General features: G+C 43.8%; 1 protein-coding gene across 2 annotated transcripts in view; it reads left to right on the top strand.

Annotated features, from left to right (window-relative positions):
- Nucleotides 1–13,529, top strand: part of engase (endo-beta-N-acetylglucosaminidase) — a 24,853-nt gene extending 11,324 nt beyond the window's left edge. The window contains exons 8-14 of one of the 2 annotated variants that reach the window (XM_084072889.1): nt 4–110; nt 2,468–2,579; nt 4,003–4,196; nt 5,603–5,745; nt 7,875–7,974; nt 9,848–9,959; nt 12,146–13,529. In XM_084072889.1, the coding sequence (XP_083929015.1) occupies nt 4–110; nt 2,468–2,579; nt 4,003–4,196; nt 5,603–5,745; nt 7,875–7,974; nt 9,848–9,959; nt 12,146–12,589 (1,212 nt within the window). In that variant the 3' untranslated portion in view covers nt 12,590–13,529. Of the gene's footprint in view, nt 1–3; nt 111–2,467; nt 2,580–3,999; nt 4,197–5,602; nt 5,746–7,874; nt 7,975–9,847; nt 9,960–12,145 lie in introns of both variants that reach the window. The other variant, XM_084072888.1, reaches the window with a different exon arrangement.
- The last annotated feature ends 822 nt before the right edge of the window (nt 13,530–14,351 follow it).

The following is a 14,351-nucleotide window of genomic DNA, read 5'->3' as shown; positions in this document are numbered from 1 at the left end:
CAGGCATTGGAGCTCATTCGGAAACACAACTTCTCCACAGCCATCTTTGCTCCAGGTTGGGTCTATGAGCACAGCCACGATAAGACTGTGTTTCGCGACAACCAGGATAAGTGAGCATGTCCTCCTCTGTCCACACTGGGCATTATTATTAACCCTTTAAGACCGGTCATTTTAAGATCTCTTTGGCTATATAAAAATAGCAGATCTACAAGCTCGTAGCACGACACCGAGTGCCGCGCTACGAGCTTGTAGATCTGCTATTTATTTATTTTTAATCGTGAAAATGTGTGCAAATCTTTAGTTTGAATATACGTATACTTTTTTTAAAGCGAAAGTTTTTAACTCAAATCTCTGGCGATTTTAGAAATATCTTCTAAATCATAACAGTTTAACATTTTTACCTAATGTTGCTATTTTATCAATGGTTTTCATACTTCTTTCATGTCAAGGACCCCCAAAATAATATGAATTTGTCCACGGATCCCCTATTTTGTTCCAGGGACCCCCAGAAGCAAAGATTTGAGTTAAAAATGTATATAAAAGATTTGCCCAAATGTTCACGATTTAAAAAAAAAAAAGCAGATCTACAAGCTCATAGCACGGCACTCGGTGCCGTGCTATGAGCTTGTAGATCTGCTATTTTTGAATAGCCAAAGAAATCTTAAAATGACACACATGCGTTCCCTTCCTGGCCTTAAAGGGGTAACACACCTTCTTTAGATGTAGTAGTTTAGGTGTAGCTTTTAGTGTCTTGATCGCAATACGCTGGAGCCAAGCTTTGTGAGTGATGGAGATTGTCCTTTCTAGAGAGAAATGTTCATGAGCGTTTGAATGCCCAGCCAGCAGACTTACATATTAGAAGCACCGTAACATTCCCTGTACCTTCAATCTTGGTTTCACTCAACACCAGGGACGTGCAGAGAATGTCAGAGCGGAAGGGGCTAAAACTTCTAAAATGACTTTTATTTCTGACATTTTTCCAGCCCGAAAAAGGCCGATTTACGAGCTCGCAATGCGTTGTGCTGCAACGCGTTGTAGACCTTGTAGATCTGCAATCTTTGGTGCGGGACACCGCGCTCGACTAAATAAAATATCCATTATACTTCTCAGAGAGTACTGCTTAACACAATACCCGCCATGGACGCATAAAGTCGTTCTATTAAAAACATCAGGCACGCTGTTTTAGGCACCGTAACACAGCTTTGGGATGATCCATCGTCACTCAGAGAAGAAGTATGTGGATGTGACATCATTCCAAAAAACGTCACATCCATCCGCCCTGACTATGGCTGTAAAGGACTGGCCCAACAGGCGGCTGGAAACAGCACAGAGTCAGGTGTAAATTGCAACCAAAGTGCTTTTATTCATCCAAAGTGCACAGGTTAAGGGCATCAGCAGCGGAATGTGGCATGGTGGTCAGCAGCTCCACCATGTCCTTGTCCTACAACTAAAACTGAGTGTGTTTGTTCCTGGCAGCCTTTTATACTCAGCTGAGCCAATCAGTGTGAGTCAATCAGTGTGGGTTCAACCATGTTGCAGGTTACTCCAAACATGCAACAAATCTAAACCACACATTCCATTAAAACATCTGAATCAACAACCCTGGCAAAAACATATAACTTAAGTACCCTATGGCAAAACAAACATTATCACATTATTAGCAGCTTATATGGTGCCCATATATGGTGCTCGGGCACCCTGGGGACTCTTTTGCCCGAACACCCTGGAACAGACAGACACAAGCAGTATTAAAATCACAATCCAACATCCCGTATATATTGCCAAATTATATTGCACTAAAACATATTGTACATTCCTCTTATGATCCAATATCCTACTGTCAAATATACTGTGCAAAAGAGTAAAGTGCAAAATAGTGTAAATTATTTAATACCTTGGCGGGTGATGTGTTAAAATGATCTGCATGTCTGTAGCGAGGCAAATACAAAAAGTATGCAGGGCACCCAATCTCCTCACCTGGATTGGAGCAGTTTCTTGTTCAAGGTCAATTGAGCCACCGAGCTACTGCCACCCCGTCCACTACTTCCTCCTCTTTGTGTTCCAAATGTGAATTATTATGGTTTACACTTCTCAACCATTATGGTCGGAGGCAACTGCATTTAACCCATTAAGACCTGAGGCGATTCTTAAAAATGTTTTATAAATCCTAACAGTTTTTTGAAAAAAAAAAAAAAAAGAAAATGTTCAAGATTTTTCAAAAATAGCAGATCTACAAGCTCATAGCGCGGCACTCGGTGCCGCGCCATGAGCTTGTATATCTGCTATTTTTGGATAGCCAAAGAAATCTAAAGTGACACAGATGCGTTCCAGGTCTTAATGGGCTAAAGGAGACTTACTCACTCAGAGGACGTTCAGACTCTAGATGGAAAAGATGGAGAATAAAGCTGTGTTTAGAACATTCCACACACTACAGTGCACTGTGTTGTGTCACACATCCTGTCTGCAGGTTCTGGGCTCTGCTGGCTGACTTCCTGTACATCCACCGGCCGTCCTCACCTCTCCCCTTCATCTCCTCTTTCTGCCAGGGCTTCGGCAAGGCCCTCTACTGGAGGGGACAGGTACTGCAGCAGGGCCATGTCGGGCGTTGTGTGGTCAGGAGGAAGTTATATGAAGAGAATGTGATCAGAGAGAGAGAGAGAGGGGGGGGGGGGGGGGGGGAGACAGTGATGGAAGAAGTACTCAATTTATTTTACTTGAGTAAAAGTACATATGCCACAATCAGGGGTGCAATGCTCAGTGGACGGGGTTGCAACCACTTATTTGACAAGGGGACCCGCAGGCACACGCATAGATTTAAAACTACTTTAAATTCACACTTCATCAAAGTTTACAAAGGCTCCCGACTCACACCAGGTACATTAACATAGGAATTAGCCTATATGCATATCAATTGTCCATTGTGTGGCCTGTACTGTAGGTGTTAAGCGACGTGCACGTCACGTCATTAAAATACAGTGCAACCACTTCCCAAATGAGCATAGCAACACTGGCCACAATGTAGAAATACTCTGTTACAAGTAAAAGTCTGGTATTCAACATTTTACTTGAGTAAAAGTACAAAAGTGTTGGCATCAAAATATAATAAAGTACAAAAAGTAAAAGTAATCATTATGCAGAATGTCCCATCTCACAAGTTTTCAAATGTATAGAATGTATAAAAATCCTTTGAAAATAGCAGATATGCAAGCTATTTTCAGGTATTGTGCTGAAGTGGTTCATATGTGTTGTAGTCATAATCACATTTTTGAAAGTAACTATAATTGTTAAATAGTTGTAGTGGAGTAAAATGTGCCTCTGAGATGTAAGAAATAAATGGAAATTACTTTCCACCACTGGAGAGAGAGAGAGAGAGATACCATTTGATTATCTTTTCCAAAGTATTCCTCAATAATGATGTGTGTGTGTGTGTGTGTGTGTGTGTGTGTGTGTGTGTGTGTGTGTGTGTGTGTGTGTGTGTGTGTGTGCGTGTGCGTGTGTGCGTGTGTGTGTGTGTGTATTGCTATACTTGTGAGGACCAAGTATAGTAGAATTTGAAGAAATATACATTGTGAGGACCGTTTTTCTGGTCCTCACAAGACCAGAACAATGGTTGTTTTATAGTTAAAAAACCTTTCTTAGAGATACGTTTACAATTAGAAAAACATTCAGGTCAGGATTAGACATTTAGGTGTCTTAGAGGTTAGGTTTAGGGATTGGAATTAGAGTTAAACATGATTTATACTTAGTTGTGCGCCAGTGTCATGCACCGAAAAACAGCCGATCTATAAGCTCACAACGCGTCGCAGCGCGACGCGTTGTGGGCTTGTAGGTCTGCTGTTTTTCGGCTTTAGGCTTACGGTTAAAAATGGCAATTATTATTTTTAAATGGCATTCATAACATGGCTGTCCTAAAGTGTTGATGTCCTCACAAGTATAGTAATACAAACGTGTGTGTGTGTGTGTGTGTGTGTGTGTGTGTGTGTGTGTGTGTGTGTGTAGCAGGAGGTGGGGCAGAGCTGGTTCAACCTCAGTGCCCAGGAGCTGCAGCCTCTCTACTACAACCACACTCTGGAGGGAGGAGGAGGAGCGGGGGGCTGGCTGAAGAGCCGAGGCTGTCCTGAAGACGCCTGGAACGGGGGCTGCTCCCTGCTGCTGGAGGGTGTCCTGCCTGCCAGCCTCAACAAAACGTGTGCCAGGTGTGTGCGAGTGTGCGTGTGTGTGTGTGCGTGCGTGCGTGCGTTTCTTATTTCAAAACGAACCACACAAACCCTATCGTCCCTATGTGGGCATGCAATAGTCGGCGAACATTCAGGGAATATTAGGCAAACCTTCTAAAATAGCAGATCTACAAACAAGCCCACAACGATGTGACCTTGTAGATTGGCTAATAGGCTCTATGCACAGCAGCCATATTGGACAGAAATTGGGCCCCTTCCTTGCTTCCTTCACAGGTGTTACCAATGACGCGTTATTATGAAACCCACGCCGCGTCCTGGCAAACCCGCTGTGATTGGTCAGTAGTCGCTGTGATTGACAGTTCTCGTTTTTGCTACTATGCCTATACCTAACCTTAACCCTAACCCTAACCTCAGTAAAACTATGCCTAAACCTAACCCTAACCGTAACCTCAGTAAGACTATGTCTATGCCTAAACCTAACCCTAACCCTAACCCTAACCTCAGTAAAACTATGCCTGCCAGGGAGCCAATCAGACAGGTAAGGCGGGTCTAAATCCTGGAGCGTTGGTGGAATCCATAATCAGGCACCAATGACACTAATGAAGGCTTTGTTCCATTTAGTGTAGCACAGTGGTTCTCAAACCTTTTAATTTCAAGGACCCCCATAACTCTGAGAGTGTACACATGGAACCAAATGGACCCGGGAGCGTCCATTTGGTTCCATTTGTACACTCAGAGTTACACCCTCTCAAGGAACCATGAGGGTCCCTGGACCACACTTCGAGACCCACTAGTATTTCTAGTGAGCCAACATGCAAAATATCAGCACCCTGACTCTGTTTGACCAGAATGGAACAGAGCCTTCATTAGTATCATTGGTAACTCCTGTGAAGGAAGTCAGAAGAGGCCCAATTTTTCTCCAAAATGACTGCTGTGCATAGAGCCTATTGTAGCAAAGGGATGAACCCATTGAGACCTGGAACGCATCTGTGTCACTTTAGATTTCTTTGGCTATTCAAAAATAGCAGATATACAAGCTCATAGCGTGGCACCGAGTGCCGCGCTATGAGCTTGTAGATCTGCTATTTTTGAAAAATCTTGAAAACATTTTCTTTTTCTTCTTTTTTTTCAAAAAACTGTTAGGATTTAGAAAACATTTTAAGAATCGCCTCAGGTCTTAAAGGGTTAAGGTGTAGACGGACAATTGGAGGGGGCCAAGTTTAGTGGTTAAGATCATGATGGGGTGTGCCGCATTGTGATTTCCTTTCCATCCCAAACACTCGTTTGTATTCATACACTCTTGTCAGGTGTGTGCGAGTGTCGAGTGAGATTATTTAGGTTACCTGAAAGCACTTCAACATTTTAATTTCATTCTTGTTTCATAATTTTACGACAGTCTTGTCTTTCTCTCTTTCTGCCTCAAGGCTGTTCTCTCTGAACGTGCTCCTGGCTTCCAGCTCCATGGTGTCTCTCATCTACAAGCTGTCCCCGGGCGTCACGGTCTCTCTGGAGCTGAAGACCACAGACGCCAGTCTCTGCACACACAAGGCAGTGCAGGACATCTCCAGTAGGTTTACCATGTGCTCACATTCTGGATTAATGTAGCCTGGTAAACCCTCCCTCCGGAAATCTCATTTCCATTTGATTCCAGGAGTGAGTCTGGCATGAAGGCTTGTATGGGCGTTTCTAGCGCATTACCAAAAAACGAGCCTATCAGCGTCGTCGCTCATCGTTCTGTGATTGACAGCGACAGTTGGCCAATCAGGTGGCGAGTTCGAGTGAGCCCGAATGAAGCCGAGTGCAGCCTGAGTGCAGCCGACAGAAGACGAACGGCAGCCATTGTTGTTTGTGCGAGTGCCTTCACTTCTTACTATCGGTTTTAAAACGCTCTCAAACTTCTTTTTTGAGGCACGGAATTTACTTTTAAGATATCGTTTGGATAGAATTGAGTTGTTTAACTTCATATATGTGGTCAATTAATCATGACAGAGCCTACTTAAAAATACAAATTCAGAGAACCGGCAGGGGCGGGCAGTGACACGCATGTATCCGAATAAGGCAACCTATTTTGGGCATGGCCATCTCAAAAGTCCCGTTGCGTCATATTAGTCTGGAGGTGGTAAAAATGCACTGCAATTGGCTGAAGGGGAACAACGATCATTGGCTGAAGGGGTTGTCAGTCAACGGTATTACTCCCGACCAACTCCAGCCCACAGCCAATATTGCAGAATGGGCGATCATGCCAGACTCACTCCTGGAATCAAATGGATATGAGATTTCCGGAGGGAGGGTTTACCAGGCTAGGATTAATGACCCAGTTCACATATACAGTTTACACACCCTGACCACATTAAATAAAATACCATTACAAGCTGTGAGGGACAGAATATACACAAAGCAATAGAGTCACTACATTTACTGTGTGTTTACAGTGTTACTACATGTCATTAAAGGACATTATCAACATCGGCCAAATAGTTAAGCACTTGAACCCCAGCATTCATATTTGGGGAGAACATTAGCTTCTACAAGCTCACAATGTGTTGCAAGGTGACCCATTGTGAGCTTGTAGATCTGCTATTTTTGGGGACGAGATTTGGTGTAGATGGAAAAGGCGGTCCTAGTACAGAGCCAACTCAGGTCCAGTTTTTTAAATCTAGAGGGTCAAGTGGTTAAACATAAACCTTGACAATTTCCCTCCAAAAAATCTTTACATTTTGTCCAATAATACCAGATCAATATGTACCTGCAAATGTCTGTCAACGTTAGCTGTAACTGACTTCATCATCAAAAGCCTTCTTCAAGCTAACATTTGAATTAGAAAAGTAGCACTTGAGTCATAGTGGACATGGCCAAAATAGGGACGGCAGGCTTAACCCATTGAGACCTGAAGCCAATTCTACATGTCTCCTAAATGTCAACAGTATTCGGAAAAACGTATGTTTCTATATCAGTGGTGGTCAAACTTTTTCATGTCAAGGACCCCCAAAATTATATGTATTTGGCCGCGGACCCCCATCAAAATATCTTGTTCCAGGGACCCCCCAGAAGCAAAGATTTGAGTTAAAAATGTTCGCTTTAAAATATATATATTCAAAGATTTGCACACATTTTCCCGATTTTTCAAAAATAGCAGATCTACAAGCTCGTAGCGCGGCACTCGGTGCCGCGCTATGAGCTTGTATATCTGCTATTTTTGAATAGCCCAAAGTGTAAAATAATGCTTTTTAGCTCAAATCTAAAAATGACACAGTTCCAGGTCTTAATGGGTTAATACAGATTTTACATGGAGATGAAACTCGCCACTGTTCAGTCTTCGTGTGTTGAGCACCGAATGCATACAGTATGGTCCCTGTCGGGCTGAAACCTCTTATCTCCATATTCTAACTTTTTGTGTTTTATTTTTGTAAATGAATCTGCGAGCTCGCTGCGCGAAGCGATGCATTTTGAGCTTGTCGATCTGCTACTTTTGCTATTTTTGAATTTTGAATCCTGAAAAGTAACGATTTTTGGAGGTTTCCATCCGACAGAGACGATAAGTGCTGGAATCCAGTTAGTGATGCAGTGCATGTCACACCTACATTTTATTTATATCTGTGTGTGTGTGTGTGTGTGTGTGTGTGTGTGTGTGTGTGTGCGTGTGCATGTGCGTGTGCGTGTGCGTGTGCGTGTGCGTGTGCGTGTGCGTATGTGCAGCCACCAGTACGTCTCCTAGAGTTCTGGATACCAACCACCACTTGGTTAAACAGCTCTCTCAAAGGTGTGGTCAGTGGAATCCAGACAGCTGGACTGTCAGGTGAGTCACTGAGCAACTATACCATCTCCTACCTCCCCTGGGCCATTCAGAACACCCAGTCGACAATGGACCGCAAATAATATTAAATCCGAGGGAGATCCTGACTACAACAGCAAACATGAACACAACACATGATGACTCAAAACTAGCGTTGCTCAACTGGTTATACACCTGGAAGTTTGCTGAAGTTCCAGATCCAGGCATTCCTCTTGGCTTGCACTGCTGGAGTTTTAAAAATCCCAGCTGATTTTGAGATTGGATTGCATCACACACGTAGGGAGAAATTGAACAGATCTTCTAATCTCAAACATGCACAAGAGTACAAGATTTGAAAGTAATGGTGCATCACACGGGATATTATGATTATTTGTGCCCGGCAGAGTGAGCAACGCACCACCTCATCCCATGTGGAGCCAGTTAAACTGGCTGTTGTAATGCTTTGCCACGTATATATCGACAAGTCTTTCCTCCGTCTCTCCGATGTCTTAATGCACCCGTACAACAGGTTGTTTCTTTGTGGTCGCCATGTCAAACGTCCCCTCATTCGTTTCATGTCTGTCTCCTTGTAGACTTGTCTCTTTCAGCTATTGTGGTTGCTCGCAAATCCAAGGACCCCAGGTCCCACTCTGGGGTCAGGACAGTAGTAACGTAATGATCCAGATTTGAAATCCTAAAAATATCAAACATGGGGTGCGCCCGATGCATCTGTGAGCAGATAGGGAGTTTTTTTTTTTTTTTTTTTTTTTTTTATCCCACGATTTGTAACCCTATTTTTTTACACCCAGTGCCAATTGTCTATGTAATCCTGGGCTCTACCTTCCCTCTGCCAACCTAGGGAGGCCAGGGCCGAGCTCATGCCTCCTACAATGCATGAGAGCCAACTGACCTTCTTATCACCTGACAGGGGAGAGTTTCCCTGGTTGGACGTAGCGCGTGGAAGGAACACGTTATTCCAACCAGTTCCCTTCCCCTCCATCAGGCGCCCCGGCTGGCCAGGGGGAGGCAGTATAGTGACCAGGATTACTGCATGTTTTTGTGAGGGTATTAACTACCCTAGGAGACACGGGGAGAACATGCAAACTCCACACAGAGTGGGCCCTTTCGCCAACCCCACCTTGGGTGTGGGCACTGATGACGCGGAGGAGAGAACACGCCCCCAGCGCCCACAGCGTCCCCTGCGGGAATCGAACCCAGGACCTTCTAGCTGTGAGGCGACAGCAGATAGGGAGGTTTAAAGCAAATTAAAATCTCACGACGATCTCTCTTGTGAAACGGTGTGAAAGGAGCCCGCCCCGCCACACTAGTGCTGATTCAACAATTAACAGTTAAACAATTAGCACAGTATGTAAGATTATGATGTTTTAGTAATCCTGCTGTTCTACATACTGCCAACCAGGTGAAGAAATCAACATCTTGAGGCTTTAACCGTTGCTTTTAAATTGAATATCCGAGACGATTAAGATTTTATAAGATGCTTCAGAACATATTGCTAGTATGACCACTTTAAATGTTCTAATCTTAAGATATTAACCGAAAATAGCCGATCTACAAGCACTCAATGCGTTGCATTGAGAGCTTGTAGATCGGCTATTTCCCATGGGATATTTAATTGTTTTTGTCGCATTCCTGAGCCAATTATTTGATGACCGGCAGCGGTTCCGGTAGGAGACACAGAGTCTCCTTTGTGTCTCCTACCGGAACCGCTGCCAACCAGTCCGCTGGTCATCAAATTATTGGCTTAGGAATGCGACAAAAACAACAAAATATCCATGAATTCAAGTTTCCATGGGGTGACTAATCCATAGAAAAAATACATTTTTGTGGTGACTGAGAACTTTAATCTGTGTGTCCTGTGGGTGGCGCTGTGGTGCAGGTGTTCCCAGTTGGAGCTGCTTGGCTGTGCGCTGAGGGAGGTGTGTGTGATCATACAGCGGGAGGGTGAACCTCAGGACACGTCCTTCAGCTGCCGAGTGGGAGAGTTCATGGTGAGGTCACTTGACATTATAATAATAATTAGTATAGGCTACATATTGCAGTGGTTCTCAAACTTTTTCATGTCAAGGACCCCCAAATTGACACTTACTAGCCCGCGGACCCCCATTTGAAAAGATAAGCCAGGGACCCCAATAAGAGAAGATTTATACGGCTTTCTAGCATTGATTCTCAACCATTTTAACGTCAAGGACCCCTAGTTTGACATGCATTAGGCTACGGACCCCCATTTAATGGCATTTATACCTCTGGGACCCGAATTTATATTATAAAATCAATGTTAATTTAACTCTGAGAGTGTACAAATGGAACCAAATGGACCCGTTAGGGTCCATTTGGTTCCATTTGTACACTCTCAGAGTTACAGAACCATAAGGGTCCATTTGGTTCCTATCCATCATTTAGCTGGGGACCCCCTGGAACCGCCTCAAGTACCCCTGGGGGTCCCCGTACCCCACTTTGAGAAGCAATGACATATTGTATGACCAGTGGTTTTCTGCTTGGAAGGAAAAGCCATGACAAAAAAAAGCTTTTACCTGTAACACAACGCCAAGTTTGGCATCACAAACCAACTCAAATGTGGGTAGACAATAGAGGAGGGCGATGCCCATTGATATCCCTTTCCTTCAGGGGGTTGAACACAAAATAAATTATATAACACTATATGGCATAACACATTAATTTCCCATAACTTTACAGTATATCTTTTTTATTTTAAAGTAGGCAATTATTTTTTTACCCCCTCGCAACAAATAACTTCATTAAATTGTAACAAAACAACACACTGAAACAAATGTGCCCAAGGGCATGCTGGGAGGTGTCTCACAGCCACTACAATATTCTTATAAAAGTGGTGTCAGACAGTCACAGTCGCAATTATTATTTCACAGTTTTATATAAAAGTTACATCTGGCAAAGGTTTTTTTGTCTTCAGAAGTTTATTGAGAGATGCCTTTCAATAGGTCGTTTTGATGTTTGAGGTCCAAGTCTTGAAACGTCTGTGTCCTAGCCTGGATCCAGACAAATCTGCCATTGCAAAAACAAATTGCCCGTGGCAGATTAGGTCTGGCCCCTCTCAATAGAGATTTTATTTCTCTCCCTCCGAAGTTGTGAGGGACCAATCAGAGCCCAGTATGTAAATATGGGGCGGGTTTATCACCAGATGCATTTTTTTTATTTGCCCCTCGGAAATGCAGGTTCCACACAGAGATTCCAGACTAATATCTACGCAGTGATATTAGTCTGGCCATGCCAGGCTATCTGTGTCCATGCTGCAATGTGAAACTTTGCAACACAATTAACTTGAGTTAAGAGCACAAAAGTATTTGCATCAAAATATACTTAAAGTACCAAATGTAAAAGTACTCATTGTGCAGTATGTCCCATTTCACAAGTCCGTCATGTATACTAATGTTTTGAGAATAGCAGATCTACAAGCTCTCAACGTGTCGCAACGCGACGCGTTGTGAGCTTGTAGATCTGCTATTTTCAAACAGCCAAAGTATAGGGTTGAAGTGGTTAATGTATGTTTTGTAATAAGATTGAATCTTCAAAGTAACTAAAGTTTTCAAATAATTGTAGTGGAGTAAAAAGTACAACAGTAGTCTCTGAGATGTAGTAAAGCAGAAGTAAATGTATTGAAAATTTGGAAATACTCCAGTGAAATAAAAATGCCTCACAATTGTACCCAAGTACATGTACTTAGTTACACTTTACACCACTGATTCGTGGAAGTGATCTACTCCCATGGTTCTCAAAGTGGGGTCCGGGGACCCCCAGGGGTACTTGAGGGGGTTCCAGGGGGTACCCAGCTAAATGATGGACAGGAACCAAATGGACCCTTATGGGTCTGTAACTCTGAGAGTGTACAAATGGAACCAAATGGACCCACTCTCAGAGTTAAATTAACATTGATTTTCCAATATGAATTGGGGTCCCAGAGATATAAATGTCATTAAATGGAGGTTCGTAGCCTAATGCATGTCAAACTGGGGGTCCTTGAAATTAAAATGGTTGAGAATCACTGCAAGAGAGCTGTAAAAAATCTTCTCTTATTGGGGTCCCTGGCATATCTTTTCAAATGGGGGTCCGTGGGGTAATAAGTGTCAATTTAGGGGTCCTTGACATGAAAAAGTTTGAGAACCACTGATCTACTCTGTCTCGCTCTTTTTCCCGTCAGGTCCTGGACGAGGCCAGTCTGTCGGCGCCCCTTCAGTCGGTCCAGGGCGTCTGCATCTACGACGTGGTCTGGCTGCGGGGCGTCGCCGGCGGCAGCGCTCCCCCGGAGGAGTCGTCGTCGCCAGCCTCCTCCTCCACCAGCCTCCTCCTCAACGCCACCCTGCGCTGGAGCTACCCGGCCCGGCTGGTGCGTCACTTCAAGGTGTACTGGAGACGTCTGCGGGGGCCGGACCCCCGCGTCCCCCCGGGGCGGCAGCCCGTGCTGGTGGGCCGGTCCTACTCCAACCTGTTCAGGGTGACGGAGCTGGCCGTGGCCGAGCCCCCGGGCCTGATGGAGCTGCTGGTGGAGCCGGTGACGCGGGAGGGCTTCATGGTCCCAGAGAGCCACTGGGGGAGACGCAGCCTCAGCTACACCGAGGAGGAGCGGAGGGTGGAAACATCATGAGGGACAAAAAAAGTCTCAAGTTTGTCTGCTTGGGAAATCATTATGACAGTGGTTTTCAACCTTTTTTCATGCCAAGGACCCCTAAATTGATATACATTTGGCCGCGGACCACCATTTGAAATGTTTTGTGCCAGGGACCCCCCAGAAGCAAAGATATCAGTTAATTTTCGCTTTAAAAATATATAAATATTTACAAAGATATGCAGACTTTTTCAAGGTTTTTCAAAAATAGCAGATATACAAGCTCATAGCGCGGCACTCTGTGCCGCACAATGAGCTTGTATATCTGCTATTTTTGAATAGCCAAAGCTAAGCGGTTAAAATGATTGTGACGCTCTGTTAACTCATTTAGCTGGGGACCCCCTGGTACTCCCTCAAGGACTACTGCATTATGGGACAGCAATACAGCAAAACGTGTGTGTCTGATTAACTATGCAACATGTGTTCATATTTTCCTGTCTATTATGTATGTATTTGATGTTCTCTATATTCTTAATTAGGATCCCATTTTACATATTTTGTAATAATTTAAAAAGGTGCTAATGGGTCCCCTTGCTGGTTAAACCAGTTCAAGTGGTCACCACTTAAAACTATGCTATAATTTAAGTTCATGAGCATGTACAACAGATTGCTCAGGGACAGCAAATGAAAATCAGACTTTTGGCTAAATATGGCACATTGACATTACAGAATAGTCATGTTCACGTGCATTTTCCCTGCAAAAATAAATAAACCGATTGTTCCAAATTGTGATTAAATACACCAATTTCACTGGTAGGCCTCTAGGCCCTCAGGTCTGCTGAGGCCAACTGCCTCCATCTCTGAATTTTGTCTGAGGTAGGACTTACTCAGACTGTGTATTGCCCCCACCAATTAAACCAGGGGTCTTCAACATTTTCAGGCCAAGGACACTCTAGCTGAGAGAGAGATGAAGCAGGGACCCCCTACTCTATATTGTATAAAATTGTGTTTCAGATTAAAGTTTTTTTTTTAATACTTAGTCTGCTCTTTTTTCCCTCTACACCTATAGCCTCTCTGTCAAAAATAGCAGATCTACAAGCTCTCAACGCCTCGCAGCGCAAGGCGTTGAGAGCTTGTAGATAATGTTTCCCTCAGAAAAGGAATTCTAGGGTTCAAGTGGTTAATGTAAAAAAACTAAATCCTATCACACAAAGATTTGGCGGACGCCCTATAGTAGCTCTGAGGACCCCCTGTTGAAGACCACTGAATTAAACCGTTATCTCTGCCAGGAGATAATGAAGGGCCCCTGGGCACTGGCCCCTTTAGCCTGGTCCATAATCCATCCATGTGGGCATGGGCCCCCGACAGGCCCATTCAGGTGAAGCGCACCTTTCTAGTTTGTTTTGACTAGAGATGGTTAAGGTTATGACTATTACGATCAGCCAATCTTACCAAAGGAATCAGGTTTTGTACCAGCCTTGTGGAAGCGCTGTACGAGTTGCCACAGAGAAAGGAAAGAAAAACAAGCCCTGTCTGCAGCCTCCGATTGTTCAATGGCACCATATAGCATGTCTTTGACTAGGGTTGTCCGATATTGGCTTTTTTACCGATAACCGATATACCGATATTGTCCAACTCTTAATTACCGATACCGATATCAACCGATACCGATATATGCGGGGATTATTGTGATTAGGGTAAGCTCAAATTTCATATCACACACACCATATACAGTAAAAACTCCTGTAACTTATTTATAAAGAAAAAAAAAAAAAAGAAAAAAAAATTTTTTTTTTTTTTT

The sequence above is a fragment of the Gymnoscopelus microlampas genome (genome assembly GCF_963454915.1).
Source record: "Gymnoscopelus microlampas genome assembly, chromosome: 11".
In the NCBI taxonomy this organism is placed as follows: Eukaryota; Metazoa; Chordata; class Actinopteri; order Myctophiformes; family Myctophidae; genus Gymnoscopelus; species Gymnoscopelus microlampas.
Note: the sequence above shows the minus strand (reverse complement) of the source record. Positions and strands in the feature narration are given on the sequence as shown.